Below are 22,371 nucleotides of genomic sequence, written 5' to 3'. Positions count from 1 at the left end.
CTCACTTAGGAGAGACATTCATATACACCAAGAGGAAAATTGCATTTTGAGTCAGCATAAAGAAAGGGGCCTTCTTCACAGACCCCTTAAAATGCAAAATGGTTTTACTACCCTCTCTGCTTCTTATCTGTGAGTGCTACCTGACTTAACAAAGTGTCAGCATTTTCTTCTGCAGCTTGAATTCTCAGGGCTCTATGACTCTATGGGAAAAATCTGCTCCGGGCTGAAATAGAGCAGACATGCTGAGGCTGCTGGGAACATTTTCCTGAGTTCTTAGTGCATGAAGCTTTTTCTTTCTCATTTTACTCATACTTAGACAATTGGGGTATTAAACTCAACTTAATTAAGCTCCGAGTGTTAACAATATTATACACAAACTGACTTTGACCACTTAAAAGACTCTTCAACTTATTTTTTCAGGGAGACTGTTGATACACTGAAGTCAGCAACACTAAAATGAAACCCTATGGAACCTGTACATGTTTATCTAGGATCACAAACACATGACAAACACCAGTTGGTATTTTTTTTAACCTATTTTACAGATGGAGAAAATGTGCATGGAGAAATTTCCCTGTTTAACAGGAGAATCTGATAAAAAGATACCCGCAGACCTGCTTCTCAATTTCCCTAAACCTCCAGATTGTTTATCTTCCAGACAACTATTTATATTAGACATTGATTTTAGCACATATCAGCATGTATATTAGATCACTTCATAACAAAGTATGATAGCCTGAAGAATTTAGAGGAAGGTACTGCGTTTTTTAAAATCTGTAACAATGGCTACATTCTGATCTCTTTGTCAATGAAGCTGGATCTGAAAAGCAGAAGAGTCTGTTTCTGTAGCATTCCAAGCTTATTTGCTCTTATTGGCCAAACTCTGGCATAAGCTGCCCTGAGAAGCTGTGGGATCTCCAACCTTGGAGATAATTCAGACCTGGACCGGACAACTCAGACCTGAGCAACCTTGTCCAATTTTGAAGTTGCATGCAATGACCTGCAGAGGACCCTTCCAACCTAAAAAATTTTTTGATTTTATCCTCTGCCAGTTTTTCTGTATTCTATTAAATGGTTCACCTCAAACTATGGCAAATCCTGGCTTTTGACTTTGTTTGCTAATACAGAAGGTCAAGTGTAATTCTGCAGTAGGTCTACCCAGGAAAGCAGACAGGAGAAATTCTTGATTGCAGGAAAGCTTTGGTAGCTTGAAGCACAGGTTATTTTTAAGTGGTCTATTCCTTTGGCAGCCATTTCTTTTAGATTATTGCATGACATTTACTGGCAACAGACAATTAGAAGAAACTAGTTCTTTCTAACCCCTAATTTGGCTGATTTGCTGAAAAAGGGACATTGTGAATAACAGGACACTATAGGAATATTTGAATAATATTTTAATTACCACAGTTGCTCATGCTAATGAAGACAGCGAAATAATATCTTATGTGACGTCTCTTGTCAAGGTGACACACAAGACAAATAGGAAGAAAATAGATGTAGGGACTGAAATGGAAAGAGGTATTACCATTACTGTACCACTTCAACACACAAAGAGACTTCTTAGATATATGCAAGCCACCTAATTGATTAAAGGAGGATTGAGCAGGGAAACTGTGGTTATAAGAGTTGTGAATTTTGGCCTGACTGTACCCCTCAATTAATCTGGAATACAGCCACGAAATCTCCTTTAGGCTGAGGAAAGCCTGAGAAAAGCTAAGACAGTTGGCGTTGTTCAGTCTGGAGAAGAGAAGGCTCTGGGGAGCCCCTATTGGGGCCTTTTAATACTTCAAGGGGGCTTATAAGAAAGATGGGGACGGACTTTTTAGCAGGGCATGTTGTGATAGGACAAGGGGTAATGGTTTTAAACTAAAAGAGGGCAGATTTTGACCAGATATGAGGAAGAAATTTTTCACAATGAGAGTGATGAAACACTAGAACAGGTTGCCCAGAGAGGTGGTAGATGCCCCAGCCCTGGAAACATTCAAGGTCAGGTTGGATGGGGCTCTGAGCAACCTGATCTATTTGAAGATGTCCCTGCTCATTACAGGTGGGTTGGACCAGATGACCTTTAAAGGTCCTTTCCAACCCAAACTATTCTATGATTCCGTGAAAAGCAGGAACTGAAGCAGAGGAGGCAAATACTTCTAAGATTTAAATACTAAATACTAGTACCTAATACCTAAATATTCCTAACTCTCATTGACTTTGGGGGTTGCTACCACCTTCAATGTAACTTGATTAACCAAATTGTAATCCAACAGCCTTAAAAAATATGCATCTAATTCTGGTACAAGTCTTACATTGTAATGAGAATCTCTTCAAAAAAACTTTGTCTGGTAAAATCCAATAAACCTGTCTCCTTTTGGCTTAGCTTACAGGCTTCCCTGAAACCTCTTTCTTCCTCTCCCTGTCCCCCACCCCAAAAGATCTGGAGAAGGAAATTGAGAACAAAGATGATGTTTACTGTAGGAGAGCTCAGTTTGATATGTGACTGTTCCTCAACCTGCCCCTGGGATTTGGCAAGAAAGCCTGACATTGCCAAGCACTCCTTGCTGTACAGTCCACCTGAGACTGCCACTAGTATTTACTAGCACCATTGACAAAATGCTGCAGAAAGACTCTTGTATGACAATTGCCCTAGAAGGTGTGCTCTATTTTTAAGATCAGGAAATAACAGAAGAGCAAGTCAGGAAGGTAGAATTTCAATATGTCCTCAACCTTAAATCCCACAGAAAGCTCTGAGATTTAAACGCTTCCTTAAATTTACACTTACACTAAAGTGCTATCTGTATGGGAATGAATGTTAACATGTACTCATGTACTGCTCTCCCTCTAAGTTTTAATGTTAGGCTGTCTTTGCAGGTGAGACGTGGCATCTTCAGCCCACAGGAAGAAGGCTTGGCATTATCTTTAGTTCTAATACAGCTCTTGTCTCTCCCCAGTGTTTCAGAAGAAAAGCCCCTGTATTTAACTTACTGTTTAACATTTATCTCATATCTTTCTTCCCACAGTATGTGGCATTTGCCTCCCTCTTCTTCATTCTGGTCTCCATCACCACCTTCTGCCTCGAGACCCATGAGAGATTTAACCCCATTGTGAACAAGACAGAAACTGAATTCATCGGGAATGACACCCAGGTGCGGCACTACAGGGAAGCAGAGACTGAAGCCTTTCTCACCTACATCGAAGGTGTCTGTGTGGTCTGGTTTACATTTGAGTTTTTGATGAGAGTCACTTTCTGCCCAAACAAGGTGGAATTTATCAAAAACTCTTTGAACATCATTGACTTTGTGGCCATACTGCCTTTCTATCTAGAGGTTGGACTCAGTGGCCTGTCTTCCAAAGCTGCTAAGGATGTCCTGGGCTTCCTCCGCGTAGTCCGTTTCGTGCGAATCCTGCGAATTTTCAAGCTGACCCGCCACTTCGTTGGGTTGCGAGTCTTGGGACACACCCTCCGCGCCAGCACAAATGAATTCTTGCTGCTCATCATATTTTTGGCATTGGGCGTCTTAATCTTTGCCACGATGATCTATTATGCCGAGAGAATAGGTGCTAAACCAAATGACCCTAGTGCCAGTGAACACACACACTTTAAAAATATCCCCATCGGCTTTTGGTGGGCTGTTGTCACCATGACGACCCTGGGCTACGGAGACATGTATCCTCAGACTTGGTCAGGCATGCTGGTGGGGGCCCTCTGTGCTCTCGCTGGTGTGCTGACCATTGCCATGCCTGTCCCTGTCATTGTGAACAATTTCGGAATGTATTACTCCTTAGCTATGGCTAAGCAGAAGCTACCAAAGAAAAAAAAGAAGCATATCCCGAGGCCACCCCAGCTGGGATCCCCCAATTATTGTAAATCTGTCGTAAACTCTCCACATCACAGTACTCAGAGCGACACTTGCCCACTGGCCCAAGAAGAAATTTTAGAAATTAACAGAGCAGGTAGGAAACCTCTTAGAGGAATGTCCATCTGACCGTTAACCTCCATCCCGTGTAGTGATTTAAGATTCAGCCAGACTGCTTTCTTAGAGCAATGGGTAGCACATTTATCCATTCTAGTCCCACCATCACACAGTGAATAATATGTGTGAAGTCTAGGTTGCAGGGACAAATGGTATAGTGGAGGCTGATCAGCAAAACTAAGGATGAGAGCAAGCTCTAGGAGCCCAAACTTTGGTCCTGGTTAAGGGCATACAAGTCTCAAGATATTTTGAAGAGCTGTTACATCTAGTGGAAGAATTTTGAGAGTTCTACAGCTATGTTGCTGGACTGTGTAATACATCTCAGAGGCTCCTGAGAGCTGAATGCTTCATAGAGCAGAGTAGGAGCCAAGTACTGAGCAATTACAGAGTTTTCTGACAAAACAGGGCTGGAATTCAAAACAGCCAGATGCTTTCTCATTTGTTCCCATTTGGGACCTTTCAGCTGTTTTAAATGGCAGATATTGTACATCTCATTACAGAAACTAGGTGCCTAGTAAGTTGAAGGGACAACTATACCATCATGCATATTCATGAGACAATCCCGTCTCTTTCTGATGATTAGCTGCAAAGTAGAACAACAGCTCAAATTCTTGACACTAATGCAAAATGACTCACTCTGAGACAAGACTAGATGTAAGGATGTTTATTCCATGGCATGCAAATCAATCTATTCTATAATATTCCACTAGAATTTAGCATTTAGAACTATGAAGAGTTTTGAACCACATTTTCTAAAACATGCTCCTTTTGCAAGTATGGGTTGGTGAGTTACAGCTCTTTCAACCTTCTAGCAGCAAATGCCAACCAGAAAAGGTCTGACTCGTCATTACTGGCCAATTTGGCCCAAACAGTGATCACCTCATAATATGGTATTCTTTTTTTTAATTATAGTGATTCATATTAGCAATAGTGAAACCAGAGCAAAATTAATCATACTAATTCTACGGGGAGTGGGGAGGGAAATGGAAAAAATACTAGTCACCATGGAATATATTGTAATATCCCATGGCTAATGGTTAATTATGGGAATATCTCAGTTTTATGAGAATCCTCCTATAGCACATAAAGTTACGGGGCTCCAATTTGATTATGTAAACCCCATAATCTACCTCTACCCATGGAATATCACTATTTGTTCTATGGAGTAATTTCAAAGTAGATAAGCATGTTGAAAACAGAGACAACTTCATTTTTGGCAGATATTCCAGCCAAGTTGCATAGTAGATATTCTTCAGCCTATTCAGAATATCCCCCTGTGTTGTATTAGATAGAACAGATTGCCAGTCATATGATTTTAACTGACATCTAGCCAAAAAGAGATGTTTTGAAAGAGCAAGCATATACCTATGATGGTCTTGTGTTATCATTTTTTTACTTTGAAGAAAATTCTAATTTGTTACTCATTCTGAGTGAGGTATTCTCTCGTCATCTCATAGCCATGCATGTTGATGTCATTGTGAGAGGCACAAAGAAAGTGAGACTTTCCTTTGTGTGTGACTTCACCAATGCCAATGCTAATTTTGGAGGGGAAGAGCTGGTGGGAACTTTTCTCTTCTTTTCTGTTCTCTTCTCTCCTCTTTTCTTCTTTCTTTTCCCTTTTGTGCAATATGTAAAACACATTCAGAAGGTAAATAGCTTTCATTTTTTTTGTTAAAGGCTATTCCATTGCAACAGGCCAATCACAATTCACGTGACTGATAGACTGTCTCTCTCCTATTGTATCTTTGGTGCATAAGCATATGGTTTATCATCCATCCCCCTGAGGTTGCAAATGCTTATCACAACTCATGTCCAAGCAGCAAACTTCCTCATAAGTAGATGTCCTTGTGGCATCACATATCAAGAGGGAAAGAGGGCACAAACAATATTGCGTGTCTCCTATGAGCAATATGCCAACTACCCAATTGTAATGTGCAAGAGATGCCAGACTCTCGAGTACGTTAGCGGTCCGCTACAGAGTTACTTTCTTCTCAGAAATCCCTTGCTTTATAAAGTTCCTACCATTAACTACTCTGGTCCTCTCTGGGAACTAGAGGACTAAGAACTCTACGAGTTCAGTGCAATTCCACACTGGTATCCTGAGAATACGTGTAATTTTGGTTCAATGTGGAACTGTTTTGCCACCATCAGTGCTCTAAAATCAGCTGTTACCACAATATCCATGAAGTATTGACAGTAATGGCAACCTATCTATTTCTGCAATAATTCAGAGGAACTATTTTTATATACATATACAAGCATATATATTTTAAGAAGTAGCAAAGCACACTTGTACTTCAGCTAACAAAATGGACTTGATAACACTGTTGCTGGAGTTCTGTTTCTGATAATTATTATGCATCACTAGCAGCAAAAAATATTTCCTGCATCTCTTAGCTTCCTAATAGAGAAAGATCTATATGTGTGCAAGACAAAAGTTAAAAATAATAAGATCAGAACCGCACTGTTAAAACAAGATCTGCATTGCCTTGGATGTTGAGGTTCATTTATGTAATACGAAGCATTCATAGGCACTGACTTGTTCCTGAAACTATAACCTGCACATTATATGAAAACAGAGACTTGCAAGCAGTGAAACAGCAGTTTCCCATACTGTAAAATATTTGGACTGGTTAACAGCACCTAACTGTAAACAACCAGTTAACGTTGTACTAGGAACACAGAATGGGTGCCTAATGTTTCTAAAATAATGCCTGAGTTGTCCAAGATATTTCTTGTAATTTTTAACTGTAAAGCTGTGACAGTGTCTAGGTGACATAAGGTCATATGATGTATATCTAATACATTATTCCAGAAAAAGCCTGTTTAGTTGCTCAGGTGTAAAGGATATCACATGAAGTTATTAATTCCATATATTATGTGTGGTGGAATGATTAAACACTTCACAAAAGAGTGATGAGTATGAAATAGTTCCACATATGACTATCTCTCTGTAGCCCCCTCATGCACCAAGTCAGCAGTTCACAGCTGTTCTTGATTCACACATGCAGAGCCAAGGGGCCTCTACCAAGAACTCTGCACAGCCATGTCCCAGTGCTTCCTCTCAGGCTAAGGAGCACTTTCCTGGCATGGACATGCAAACAGCAGAACTTTGCCCACAGGCTGCACAGCTGCTGCCAATGATGCTATGGCCATTTGCAGGCAAAGCAAAGATGGGTTGAGTTTAAATTCTGGTAGGTTTGAATTAAATTTTTAAATTGTCCCCAACACTCTCAGCAGCTCAGTCCTGGCTAATCTACACCTGGCAGGAGGGTATCTTTAAATAACAGCATTTGATTTTAATTTGATATAAAGAATGTCAGAGTTCAATTCTACCATGCCTCCCCTTGCTACAGCAACCCTTGCTGTTCTCCATCCCATCTAATCCTGTCAATGGGTGGCAGGGAAAGCAGCAGAAGGGAAGGAAAGGCACTTCAGAGTAGAGGACGGCAGTGTTATTGCTGCAGGCAGGACTTCACCAGCAGCATTGAGAAAGTAGAGATTTCCTCTATACAAAAAAACCTTCTTCAAGGTAGCGTCTGATGTTGGTAAATTCTTAAGATACTGCTTATGTCATGCCTGAAGGAACTGGGCCTGATACAAAGGAGAAGATCTCACCTGACTAATTTGAGAAAAATTCCTTGACCCGGGGATAACCCAGACTACAGAGAACCAGTTGTCCCCTCACTTAAAATATACACACCAAGTTCTAGCATTACCATGTCAAACTATTAACTTTGTTGTGTTGCAGTGTTGTTTACAGGCCCCATTCAAGATCAGGGCTTCATTTTGCTGTTGTCATATATGTGACAACCACCACATTACAGTCAAATACCCAACAGGCTAAGTAGACAGCAAAGAGAAAATGGAAGTAATCTCCAGTATTTTCCTTTGACACAGGGCTTAATTTAATTGAGCAAGATCAGTTGAAAGGTCTGTGGCAAAGCCACTAGTTGGACAAGCATCGGTCATAACCATAGTCTGCTGTGCTGCAGTGTCTTTTATCTAAACGCTTCTGAGTATTCCAAACAGTCAGTATCATAACAGAAGAAAAATAGAGAAAAAGGCAAAGCAAAATTTGCTTCAAATGGAAGCAAAACAGAAAAAGCCAGTTTCAACCACTTAAACTTAGCTGGTTTCTGTCCCAAATCACACACTGTCCTACAGGTATAAGTAATTTATCTCAGTGGAGATAAGTGAAATACTTTAAGGTATAAGTTTGTAAGAAAACCTCAAAACATGCAAAACAAATCTTGAAAGCTCTCAGTTTTGTTCTGAAAGTGTTACTCAGCTCTTCAGGCCCTCTCTCCTGTGAGCTGTGTGCTTACCTGAAGGATAGGTTGACTTCATGGTTACATCTTAAAGTTGCCATAGGATGAAGTGGTGAATGTCATTTTCCAGCACTGTAAAAGAAATTTAGAATATTAATGGAATTCATAACTTCATTTGATGTCTACAGTACTGTCTGGTGCCACAGAGCACCAATGTCTTAAGAATGCATCCATGATACATAAGCACAGGTGATGGGTTATTTTCAGTTTGTTCAGATTTACCCCAAGTTTTTATTGTTTTCATATATATATTTACAACACCAGCACACACAGTGTTTATATTGACTTTAATATGGCCAAAATATGAATTTCTCACCTGTCTGCATGCAGCTTCACTTAAACTATGCTCCAAGGATATCGTATCTTCATACAAATATATTGTGCAGCCTTTTTCACAGTGTATGGCAAAATTCTCTATTCATTGCATAGCTGTAAAATATGGAAGAAATATTACTAGAATTCAGGCACCTAAGAGAAGACGGGAAATGTCTGTTATTACTAATACAGTCTTTCGCTTCAGAAAAACTTCTGTGGTTGTTTTACTTACCTGCCCAAAAAACAATTTTCCATAACCCACTCCTTGACTATTCCTATGTCTGAATAGTTAAAGCAATCCAAGTCTATCACTGACAGAGAGGAACTACATAGTTATAGTGACTCCAGTGTACTTCATGGTGAACTGGAGCAAGCTGTGACATTAGGAACCTATTATTTCAATGCAATTTCCTGAGAGAGCGCTGATCTCCTTTTAAAGAAATAATGTGGAATTACCCATTTCAGCTTTATCATTCATGCTTTCTGAAGGAGCTGCTCTTTTCTCAGGGCTTCATTTTTCATCCCTTCTGTCACCATAACCTAAACAACCTGTATTCCTTGTGTAACACATGGTTCTAACGTCAGAAGTGTGCTGAGCACTGTAATTCTAGTGCCAATGCCCAGTGGGAGCTGGGGACTCTTGGCAGTTCTTGTAACAGGCCCATTATGCTGCCTAACATTTCCCTGTAGTTTGTGAACTTCAGCGGCTTTTATGGATAGCAAAGCATTGTTAAAGCCACAGGTATGTAGTCATTGTGGTGGTCCTTCAATCCACAGGGAAGCAAATTCTCTGATCAAATGCTTTGAACATTAAAAAAAAATCTCATCTAATTTTAAGTGTCATAAAACCTTTGACCCTCTCTGTAAGATGGATAGTAGACAGCAATGTAACTGCAAAGATTGTAGGTCTGTTTCAGCTCAAAAGACTTTAATGTTTAAAAGTACTGGACATAAAAAGTACTGAAAAGGCGGGAGAAAAGGTAGTAGGGAGATGTTTTTTCTTTCCTCCCTATTCTTAGCCTTCAAAAATCCAAAATAGCAAATGAGGTAATGGTCGCATCTTAATGTCACTCAAGATGGAGTCCTCTGGATGTAACGTAGAAATTGTAAATGCTCAAAATAAAAGGAATAATCTCAGTCCTTGTAATCTAACTTAAGATGCATTTGCCTGAGGTCCCCCTTATACTGGAAGAGAAGTCAGGCAGTCTCAGAGAGTAATTCACTCATTTATGATCTGAATTGCCCTCTGGAGGTGGCTTTCTCCATAAGTGATCTCAGTGACTGCTACTCTAACTTAAGATCCTCAGTTAAGTGCCTACAGTTAGCTGGAAGCAATTTGGATCTATTCCTTGCCCGCTGCCCCATGTGGCATTTCTGCAATTTCATAGCTGTGGATCACATGCAAAGCAGAATTTATAACTAATATAATATAATACTTTGTTGTACAATTATTCACCTGTCATTTCCTGTAGAGATACAACTGGTGGGTGTCACTTGCAGTACAGTGCTGGTTTACTTTAGAATTTGAGTAAAAAATAACATCCTCTATACCAAGTCACTTGAAAACAAAAACGAGGAGCTATGAATACAAGCACAGCACATTAGGTTTCCCACTTTTATCTGGCACTAAGAGAGACATTAAAAAACTTATTTAAAAAAAACGTCCCCACACAGGCCCCTGTGGTCTGGCCACAGCCAGGGATGAGTGCGTGTAGGGGCAGGAATGCACTAAGCTGAAAAACAATAGCAGAACTAAATAATAAGTCTTAGGATTTTTCATGCTTTAATAACTTAATGAGCATAAGGCACTTTAAGTGATGGGAAAACAGAGGTGCAAGCACTCCAGCCAAATAAGGCCAACCTGTGCCAATCCTCCAGCACAAGGCAGATGTAAGTATGGTAAATCCTCTTTCTTGAGCACGTGCCTGCCACTGCAGCTCCCATGCCATCCAGTGCAGAATGCATTCCTGGGATATGAAAGAGGTACTCTTGGCATCTCTCCCTTCTGCTGGACTGAGTATGACTGGTGTTTGCAGGACAGATACAACAAAAGGAACCTCTGTGCAAGAAACACATCTCTGCTGTAGTAGAACTAGACAGACGAGATGACTTACCCAACACTACAAATGGCCAGGGACAAAGGGGTTTAGGATGTGAAGTCCCAGTTCTGTGCCCAGTCCACCGGCTTATATCCCTCTTACTCTGTACTTGCTGGAAATTTTCTCCAAGCCTTTGGGCTACTTGCTTGTCTGTTTATAAGCACAAAGCTGAAATAACAAGCAATCTACCATTCCTGCTATCATTGTTCTTTGTATTCATCCATGCTCCATGTCTCAGACACCTTCCATACTGTACGGATCATCATACTGTATTCCTCAGCCAGAGCGATAATGTAAGATTGTAGCATGAGTCACCTGACTCCATTTTCCCGCAATGTCTACCTGACCCATCAACGACCCACTGCACTCTATAGAATATGGTGTTAGTGAGACTCTCAGAAGTCCAGGATGGGTGTAAGTGAAACCCCAGAAGTGTCAAGATAAAACTAGGAAGGATCTTCCAGAGCTCGTTGCAATGCAGCACTTCCAGGAGCAACAGTTCTCAGCACTGCATTAAGCACATATCAATAATATCTGTAATAGCAAGGTGCACTGGATCTACTTAACTAGAGCTCCTGTATTTCCTCTAGCAGTACCAATAGGTAGGCAGCCAACATACTGTCACCTCACTTCAAGAAGTAGTACCTCTCAAAGGTGATATTCTCTGGGAGTGATGTTACTATGTTGGTCAGTTAGTACTGGGAGAGGCAGTCACCACCGTCACTGGAATGCCTTAACTGGGGGACACGGCTTCCTGGAGGGACCCAGGTCAACACGGTGGTGAGTAAATGTTGAAGAGGTAGGTTGGGTCGGAAGGATTCTGGGTATTCACGTAGCATACTAAATTCTGCTCTCGTGCCAGTGTAAAGTCCATCCGTGTGATATCTACTCAGAAGAGCTTCACGTACAGTAATATAAAAAACAGGAAACTTTAATAAAGATACCTAGAACTAACAAAGATTTTTATTTTAATGGCCTTAGAATATTGGGGTAACTAAAACTGAGTTGTTATATAGGAATCTTAATTTTTTTACATGTTCTTCACATTTTCTCTCTCTTTTTCTCTTTCTCTCTTTCACTCCGTTTGTTAACATTTCCTTGTTATTACTGTACGTTGCTTGCAACTTGTGTATGTTACAGACTGTCACATTTTATTCTGTGAAGTTTTTCTCCAATTCCCATCAACCTGAGCTCCATGGTGGGCAGCCGAGGAGATTACAATACAGTTCTTTAATGCAAAAGAACAAGGAATGTCACAGATTATAGGTAACATCACTGAGGTTGTGACACAAAACCTGATGCGAGGTATTAATGCACAGAGTAAGTACTTGGTATGACAATAGAACTACTTAGTTAAATTACTTTCTTTTTTTCAGATAGTCTGCATGGGAAAAAATTAATTTTCATTACTCTCCAGCAGAAAAAATTCCCAAACCTACCAATTTAGGATTTTTTCCACTGCCATTTTGAAAACCAGTGATGTCCATTGCTGATGCATCATTACTCATTTTCAAAGGTTTAAACCCATATTTTCTATGCTGTTCTTCTCTATGCTATAGTTCCTTCCATATTCTCCAAGCCATAACTTCATCACTTCATCATCCTTTGTCTGTGGTTTAATATACCTTCTCCATAATTCCTTTTCTATTTTAATATAGTTATACCCCTTTCACTCTAAGGACCTGATTTAACAACAATAAAAATAAGCCCCTACCCATGGGAACCATATTTCTTATTCCTGCATGAGGCTCTGGAGTCCATAAAAATTGATTTATGTAGCCAAAGATGGTCTGGCACAGCAGCATAGTTGTTATTTTGCTGAACCAGGTCCTGAGCAAAGTATTTTGTTACAATGTCCCCCAATTACACCCAAACACTACTTTGAAAGAATGGTAAAAAATAGCTGATAGACATTTCTGATACTTTTCCAGAGGGACGGCATGAAATTTATCACTACTAAACTTATTTTTAATCGTCAGTAAATTCTATGTTAACTCAGAAATCACTATAGCCATGTACTAACTCAAGAAAAGCATATTTTTCTCAGTGTGCAGTTCCTTTACTTCCTGAGTTGCTATTATGCTCTGACCCTCCCTTACTCAGTGAAGAAGCACAGCAGAGTTTAGATGGAGTCTAGTATAAAAAAATGAAGTGATTTAGACTGATGCAACTGATGAGTGGCCAATGAATATTAATGGACAGTAAACACTGTCCAGGCAACTAAAACAGAAACAACTTGCTAACAGGAGTGAAATTGGAATTAAAGAGACTCAAGAGAGTAGGGAATTGAATTGTAAATATTTCCTTTTGATGCAACATCTCAGAGAGAAATTTAGGGATATAAAAATCAATGGGTATTTTCAGATGCTAAGCAGCTTTTAACCCCTCCACAAATTAGAGTAAACATCTTTGGATACTTGGATTCACACTCTTAATTTCATCATAATAATTTGCTTAGCACAAGAAGTACCAGGCAAAAGTGATGCTGCAAAAATAGGATGCAAAATGAATGTAAAATCTTTGCATTTTCTCTAGAATAAAGACAGCTCGGAAATTCTGTCCAACCAGCAACTACAGCAGCCTCACAACTGCTCTACCTCCCACTTGCAGCTAATAGGCTTGTAACTAAGAAAAGCTAGAGCACAGCAGTTCACCCTCACCTGGGCCATGCCATCTCTGTTCTTGTGCCATTCTGTCACTAGCCCAAGAGCCAGGGAAAACCATCATACCAAGAGTTTCCCCTTGCTGGCACAGTAGGACACAACTAATGTTCTCCACATTAACAGCCCTTTTATATCAGCAGAAAAGTGCATGAGGTCTGAAAAACAGAAGCGTAATTAACTCACTCAATGGACAATGTCAGGAGTGGGACTATCCACAGACCGTAATAATGGCAATCCCAGGTTTGGGATCAGGGCTATAAGAACACAGCTGAGATCTAGACAAGCTGTAGATTCATTTTTAGGTGTACATGGGGTGGTGGTATGGAATGTAACTTTAGTCAGACAAGGTCTCCCCAGTAGAAAGATCTTAATCTTTCAAACAACTTCCTGTCTCAGTTCTGGCCCTGCTTTGCACTCAACTGCTCCTACCTCCTTCCTGCTTGTCAACCCCTTCTCTTTTAAAAGGGCTGCAGAATCTTGAAGTCCCCCGAGCCTTTGTGGAATGGCAAATGTCTATTCAGGGAAGTTACAGGTAGTCAAGCTGGGTCCTTGTCTCTTTTAATCCTTAAACAAGCTATCCTTGTTTAAGGATTAGAAAACATTTAGGATTTAAGAACACAGTCAGGCTGTGTTCTTCTGGAAATGACTGCCAGTGACCTAATGTGATCAAAGGAAACAGCATCATGTCTCTTAATTGCTGTGTTTCTGATCTAGGGCTGAAAGAGACCCCAACTTCTTCAGCACAATGTCAAAGAATCTGGCATGGTTCATGTGGCCAGATACTGACTCATGGGTAATTATGCATGAATACCATGCTATGAATTGTGGAGTTTCTCTCAGCCCTGTTTCAGTCAAAGTGGTTATGGCCTACAGAAGTTCCTATAAGGACTGGAAAAGGCATTGTATTTCCAACCGGGTAAAGGACTGAAAATGATCCCCCCGAGAGTGCCTGTCAACTCATCCAGTCTTCGGGGTAAGTGACCACTTCACAGCTCTCTAGACACATGGGAGACAATGGAGGGGGGCAGCTACAACCCCAAGAGGAAGCAGTGTGAGCTGGGACCATCCCTGGCCCACATGCAATTTCTGAAGACATTTAAGATAAGAAGGGTAGACCAGGAACTTATTTCTTGGCAGCTGTTGGACAATGGCAGTGTTTGCTTAAAGAAAGAGGACTGGGGTGACTTTTCCAGCGCAGGTACCACTTCTGTACAAGTGCCACATTTCCAAGCATAGATTGAGGTCAATGAATATATCATACAATTATGTACACTGAATGTAAGATGCAATTCAAATAGGTGGAGATTCAGTGCCAGAGTCTAGCTTATAATCAAAACCAGCAGCACTGGTAAAGTCACTATGACAGTGTCAAACCATTTGCTGTGACAAAAGAGATGAACCAAGCAGCAAGTACATGGGCAGTCTCTACTGTGCTTCTCCACAATAAGCAGAGTATACTAATGCAAAATCCAGCAGTTCTCCTAAGTTTGTGTTTTTTCAGAATCCCTCCCCGCATTGTGAAATTCAGTGTTTGCTTGGAAACACCAGAGGCATTTTAATAGTACTTTTCTGCAAATGAAGATAGATGAGATAGGAAAAAGAAAGTGGAAACCACACAAATGAGGTAGTTGTGAAACAAACTACTCACCTGGGAGATCTGCTGAATACTTTCTTTAGCCTCTCAGCCAAATCTCTGCAGGAGAATGTTTAAAGCTGGTGCAGTTAACTAGGTATTCACAGATAGGCCAATTATGGAGCTAAGGTGCCAAGTTGAGAGTCAGAAGATTTTGTTGTAAATAACCTCTTACACAGAAGTGGGCAAGTCATTTCACTGCATGGTAGTCCTACCCATCTGTAAGAGATGATAGCACTGACGTTTCTTCATGAAACAGAACCTAAAGAACAAATATGCAGTACAAGCCTAATTCAGATTCTGCTAGCAGAGATGGAGAGACTCACGTGAATTTGGTAGGCCAGAATCAAGCCTTAGAAGTTTTAAGCACCTAGAAATAGTCATCATTGGTTTAACTAGACTGGTAGTGGCCAGGCAGTAATGGTTTCAGCAGTTTTGCTTTATCTGGACATCTCTCAAACCCATAGTCAATCTTGGAAAAAGCATGCAAACTGAAACTTAAGAAATCAACCTAAAATAACATCATTTCATTCCATCTCTAGATCTCATTCCTGAAATTGTTCAGCATGTAGATCTGCTAATTAAAACAATGGGAACTTCTAACTGTGGGCCGATGACAGCGATGTTTTCTTTATTCCCATTACAGGCTAATCACATATTAAATATCATGTGATTGCTGAGTTCTACCTTCAGAGAATTAGGTGCTGCAGACAGTGGTTTGGAACACAGATACTCTACTTAACATTTACTTATGTACATCAGCAATAGATGCAGTCTTTTGTGCTAGTAATTTCTCTGCTTCCAAAATATTTAGCAAAATTGCCATTGTGGATTAGCCTTGCTATCCAGAATGTGATCCCTAAGGCATCGCCCATGCATGGAATGTTCAAGGGACATTAGTAGGACAGTTCAGTGATTTGTCCGCGTCTCCAGCTACTCTGTTCTCTGCCTATTGAATAGAAGATAACAAGGTCGTGAATTTTCAACAAGTATAGAGAAAAATTCATCAGTGCTAAGGACCCTGAGGAGGCTGCAAGAGCAAGTTCCAGCTCAAGTTGCTAGGGAGGTATAATGCAATTTAAGAAATTAAATGAATTCCAAGAAAGGTCAATTTTCATGTCATTCAAGTACAACAGAGCCTGCAAGCTGCTTCCAAAAGGATCAATGACTGTTACCAGTGGGCAGCCTGACTCACAACCACTCTGTTCCAAAGTGTTTTGAGCTCCAGAAATGGACCCAGTGCTCCCTCCAACACTAACAGTTCAGTTTGCAAATCCAGGCTCAGGTGTAGCAGTGGGAGTCTTGGAGATTTCAATGCAGAGCTCTGCTGACACAGCTGCCTCCCTCATTTCAGGATTAGAGCCATCAGCTTGTAGCAGTAGAGGCTTATGAAGAAGCTCAATTCTTTGCTCATTCCCATGAGGACAGCAGCTCTCCCCAAACACAGTTAAGTGATTTTTAAATGAGCAGCTCAGTACCTGCAATATCACGATTACTATGGCAGCTATGCCAGGTTTTTGTGCAAACAGTGGTATTAAATAGCAGGGAGTATTACAAACAGAAAGGAATTGCAACTCAGTGCAACCTTAAAACTTTAGATTCCTATTGAAATGCACCTACAGCTTTTGCCAGTTTTTTAAATGTATTGAGAGCCCTAATTATTTCATTGCTCACAAAACAAAATGTTCCTACCTCCCTCTTTAGGGAAATAGTTGGCTAATTCTGCATGGAGAAGAAAGGAGGCAGAGGTGAGATCTGCAGAAAAGACTGTTATGAAAAAACAATTACAGCTAAAAAAAAGGCACAGAATGCAATTACTGGGGCATGGATAGATACATAGTACGTGTCATATACATGTGTGTCCGTGTGTGTATGCAAAGCAACAAATATAATTTGAAAAGGCTTTTGCTTACTACTCATCTGTGTTGTCCAGCTGAAACCAGAGGATGAGAATCATATTTCCAAACCCTACCTAATGTGTTTTTTCTTTTGGGCTTGTTTTACCACCTGGCTTCAAAACCATTGAAAAATAAATTACAGCATCATGTAGCGTTCAGAACAAGCTAGTACACGAATCTGGAAGAGGCACTGAAATGAAGTCTATCCATTGAGATTGTCTTTCCTTAAAGACTTGCAGGACCACCCATTGCCTTACAGTGTCTAGGTAATAAGCATTGTGCAACCGAGGTGTAGGATGCTGCCAATACTACTGAGTTAACATATCTCAGCATTTGTGAAACTTCAGAAGGTACATTTTGACTGTTTTTCGCTCCCTTCAACCAAAATACTCATATCGAGCTCTGCCATGTTTCAAGTATATTCTCAATACACTAATTTGCACTTTAAAACCCTATAATAAATCCTACACTAAATAGCACTTTAAATTGTTTATAATATAAACATCAAACAAGTCACACAGAGAAAACATACTATTCTCAGTCTATCCTCATGGGAAGGTGTGGAGCAAAATGCACAAATCTGACAACCTATTTTCATTATTTACAGACGACAGTAAATTTTACTCTATCTATTTTCCAAATTCATGGCCTGCTGTAGCATCTTCTATGTGTAGTGTCCTGTGCTGGCATTGCAAATACTGTGTGTGTTTCAGAAGAGAACATCAGAAAATGGATTGCTTTTTTAAAAATCCATGTTCTGCTGTTGTATTTCCGTATGTAACATACTCTGTGTGTCTAAAATGTGTACAGCCATTCTGCACAACTAATACTGGAAACACTATAGAACAATCTGGGTAAATTCTGGGGAGAGGAAGAGCAGGAATTTTGCTGTCAGTAATATTGCACAAGGTATAAATCAGCACAGAGTATACTCAAATACTAAAACACAACTCACAGTCCACTGCCTCTCCAAAGCTCTGAGCGACAGTAGGCTTCATGACAAACAGGTCATTCATGCACCATCCAACATCATGCAAAAACATAATCCGATTTCTAACCGCGGTCTTCTGCTCACAGGACTAGGAACCAATGCACGCGCGTTTCTGAAACTGCCCCTCTATGTGGAAGTACAGGTGGCTGCTGTTACACCTAACGCGATCACGTTTTGTTTTTCCTCCCACTTAACGAACTTTATTTTATTTTGCTGCAGTGCACATGAATGCAGTGTCTAGGACAGATGTGCTATCTTTTATAGTGTCGCTATAGAACTCTTTAGCAGTGAACCCTTAATTTGCAGCTGGAACTCTAATAAAACAGTGCATAGTGTTTCAATAGCCTTCTGCTTATATGTTTGAAGATTCGAAACTGAATGGTGAGGTGGCCAAGGCGGCGCTGGCAAACGAAGACTGTCCCCACATAGACCAGGCTATTACGCCTGATGAGGGCCTGCCCTTTACACGCTCTGGCACTCGGGAGAGATATGGACCCTGCTTCCTCTTATCAACCGGGGAATATCCCTGCCCGCCTGATGGAGGAATAAGAAAGGGTATGTAGCTGGGGTCCTGTAACCATGTAGTTAGCAACCGTTTTAAATAAGTAAGAGAAAGGCAGCTGTAGCTGTAGCACGCAATAGTGCGCTTGCTGTAGAGATGCACGTTTGGGCTGGAAACCACCACCTGATGTCTGCATTTGGAGTTTCTAACCTATTTCTTTCAGAAAGAAAAGCCTGAGGAGCTGTAACTACCCCATGCAGCTATGCTAGGCAGTCAGTCTTCCACCCCAGCTGGTACAGTAAGCTTTAGTGGAGGCTGCTCTACAATGTCCTTAAATTAGCCCATCCTCCAAGGAGAGGCCAATTAACATTTCATAGCAATGAAGGTTTGCGACTTGGAAAGCTCACAGATCTTACCAGACTGAGCAGCACAGATTTGGAGGTGGCAGACAGAAAAGATAAAACACAAATGCAAAACATCCTCAAGAAATATGAAATTATTATTTGGCTACCTTAACAGAGCACTAAAACAAATTATTTGGATATTCATAACTGTTTAGTTCAATAGAGAAAGAGAAGCATACAAGAACATCTGTTAGCACAGGTGTCATACAATTGGAAAATAATCCACCTAAAAATCACTTTCCTTTCATAAATAAATCATTACTAGCTAGTTTCTCAGACTTCTGACAGCTACAGATCTCTCAGAAGTAACTGCATTTTAGTTTGCTAATGGTCAGAATAATCTATTTAGCAACAGAAGTCAAATCAAATGAAAAAAAAACCTTCCCTTCTTAAAATAGGCTATTTTGTTTAAATACTTTAACATGAGGAAACCATACAAACCAAAATTAGAGTTACATATATATGCATCAAAGTTTATAAGGAATGGGAAAATTGGAAAAGAAATCTCTCTCTTCAAATCAGTGTTTATCACTGGTGTACTGTATATAGTACATAATATAGTCAATATTTTAAAACTGCAAAGATTGTATGATGTAACCATACACTGAGTATGGAGTATAGAATTCTCATGTGCCATTGTATGATGGGCAATAGTTATAGTAAATGCCAGTTATAGATAGTGTATGTAATTATAAGTTTAAAGCTTATCATCAACAAAGATATAGTTGGACCACAAGACTTTCATATGGAAGTATATCCTCTAAAATTTACCTTTGTAGCAAAGTGTTTTACTTGATTCTGTATTGGATAAGCATTAGCCGCGTTCATTCAGCCTGGGCGAGTTCAGGTGGTTCCAGTGGATCAGGGGAACACTCCAAATGGCACATCCTTCGGGATGAGGAATGTATGGTTTTCACGATGCACTGCAACCGCCTCTCGTTACTGAATGAAACAGAGGCTGGTTGGCTAAAGAGTAATATACGTCAGCATATTGTTGGCCTGTTTGAAACACGTTGAGAGCATCTTAATTGTTGTTCCAACAAAATTTCATCCATACTTTGTGCAACTCTCTGTACACTTGCTGAGCTGTTTACATGCATGTCTGAAAAAGAAGGGGGGGAGGGAAGGGTGGGGGAGGGAAGCCGAATGCATGCAATTTTGTTTTCTTTTTTTTTTTTTTTTAATGCTGAGAACAAAGGAGTAGTATCTCTACAGCAACACAGTAAATTCGATGGATTTTGCTGCCTTTTCCCCCTCCTGCCCCCAAAGATACCAGAAACCTTAATTGTACCTGAGGTCAAAATGCATGAAGTGGAAGGGTGAGGTATGCGTGAGTGTAATCCCTCCCACTGACTCTCTTTTTTTTTTAGGGTACAACCATGTTGCTGTGTGTAGGATCAATTACATAGTCTGACCATCCTTGAGATATGACGATTTTTTTTAAAACATACATTTTTTAAACTTGTTCTTTGCTTCAATGGCCTTCTGAGTCATGTTGCAAGCGATACTACTCTTGGCATGTCCATGCATGCAGATGCTATTGAACTGGCTACAATGTTGACCTCATTCTTAGTCCATTCTGTCATTGATCCAATGCTGTACTTTGCATTTTTCTTTTAAATGAAGGTTACGAAATGTCACGGAGCCTTAACAGCATAGCTGGCATAAGTGGAAAAGCGATAGGATTATCCTCAGTGTCTGCGCCCTACAGTTCTCCTAGTCCAGTGAGACGTTCTTGGTCTCCCATCCCATCTATTTTGTAGCATGGATCAGTAGCAGAGAATGGTCTAAAAAGCTTTATTTTCAATTAGCCTATGCTATGTTGCATATAATCCAGGTGACTAAGTCTGAAGATGCAATGTCTCACAGTAGCACCTGCTGGGAATGGTGTTACTACTGATGCTAGGTGACAACACTCCTAACTAGCACTCAGATGACAATAGGCAGGCATTTACGTAGTACTGGTGGGCCATACGCGCTGCATGGTATCAGTACAGAGGATGAAGGGTAGATGCACCAGATAGTTGCCTTCCTGGTGCATCATGCTAGTATATGCTTATTTTGGCTAATGGTGGATCTACTGGCTCTGTATGGAATGGGTTAGGCATTTAGTCGATGCTGAACCATGACAACGATGGAAGATTTTGCTTTTCTCAGGATATTTTTGAGCCATAGGAACCCTGCAGGAGTTTGAGCAAACAAGCACAGTAGGATGAAACTTTGCATGGGCGCCTATTTTAAGCTGAAAGCAATACTCAGACACACTGTAGAGAGGTCTCAGTCTGGCTGACTGCATGGAAAAAAAAATCCTGTTGAAGAAGAATATGGCTGCCTCTGCATGTAGCTATTTCACCTTTTCCTCCTTCCTTTAAAACTAAGATGCCAAGCTTGATGTGAAAAGCGCAGGGAAGAAGCTCAAGTACTGATTGTATTCTTTACATGCAGATCTTTGCAAAGAAAGTCCAGTCATTGCTAAATATATGCCAACAGAGGCAGTCAGAGTGACCTGACAAGGCGAGATGGAGATGAACATTGATGGCTAATAAACATCTGTGTGGAACTGTGCAGGCATAGAAGACCTTCTCATTGGGACAAAGTTAACTCGCTCCATGCAGGTTTTATGGATGATTCTTCGTGGTTTTGGAGTTGTACTAGAGATGCAGGCTTTTTCTACGGCCAAAATGTAACAAAACTGTAGAAGATCCTTTTTTTTTAATCTATTTTTTTGTTCCATAGCATGAATTGCATGAAGACAAAAATTAAAAAAAAAACCAAACAAACAAAAAACAAGAAACACTGCAAATGTATGATTGAGGAGAAAAAAAAAGCAAAGTTATATATTTTCTTTCAAAGCTCTTTACTTTTACATACATTGTTGTAGCCAAAATGTAAAACATCATAAAACTGTACATTTCTTTGCTATGGATCGCTTCTTTTTGTATACAAGATACAGAGTAATGGTTTTAAAAAGTGCAATCAGGCAGTCATCGGTCATATTGACCACGCCTTCACAGTTCATCACACCGACATGGAAATCAAGAACTTTTAATCCAACTACAAGTGTATAAAAATAAGAAAAACTTTTTCCTGTCTGTTTTTGTTGGCATGCTTGTGACACATGGGACCTTCCTTCGGACCTGACAGTAATAGCTGGTCTAGATTTAATTTTCCAGCTCTGGTTATGTTGTATTTTATTGATGTATAGATCCAACGTAAAGACCCTTCATAAATTGTTCATATTAAGTAATCAGTATGAATTTTAAACAAAAGAGGTGTTATTTTAAAACTGGGACTTATAGTACAAAATCAGGAAAATACTCAAGTATAAATGGTCTCAAAGTTTAAGAAACAAGACAACAGCATTGTATGCAATTTAGTACTGAGTAAAATGCATGCACAATGTTATGCAAAACAATTCTAGCATGAAATAAATTTTGTATCATGGTTTCAGTGCCTGCTGTATAGTGTAAAGGGGAATCCTTTCCTGAAGCAATCAGGGGTTTCCAGAGACTTGCTTCTAAAATCTTGAATAAATACAGTGTTCTCAACAGAAACATAGGAGAAAAGCTT

The 22,371-nt window shown here is 40.1% G+C and overlaps 1 protein-coding gene across 1 annotated transcript in view; it reads left to right on the top strand.

The window, feature by feature from the left end:
* The window catches only part of KCNC1 (potassium voltage-gated channel subfamily C member 1), a 112,741-nt gene extending 90,738 nt beyond the window's left edge, over positions 1 to 22,003 (top strand). Inside the window, exons 2-4 of the mRNA XM_082000008.1 lie at positions 3,012 to 3,945; positions 18,262 to 18,450; positions 21,247 to 22,003. Of these exons, the coding sequence (XP_081856134.1) occupies positions 3,012 to 3,945; positions 18,262 to 18,450; positions 21,247 to 21,311 (1,188 nt within the window). The 3' untranslated portion in view covers positions 21,312 to 22,003. The remainder of the gene's footprint in view (positions 1 to 3,011; positions 3,946 to 18,261; positions 18,451 to 21,246) is intronic.
* Positions 22,004 to 22,371: the final 368 nt, after the last annotated feature.

This window comes from Phaethon aethereus (assembly GCF_964289735.1).
Source record: "Phaethon aethereus genome assembly, chromosome: 5".
NCBI lineage: Eukaryota > Metazoa > Chordata > Aves > Phaethontiformes > Phaethontidae > Phaethon > Phaethon aethereus.
This window is presented reverse-complemented; position numbering and strand designations above follow the sequence as displayed.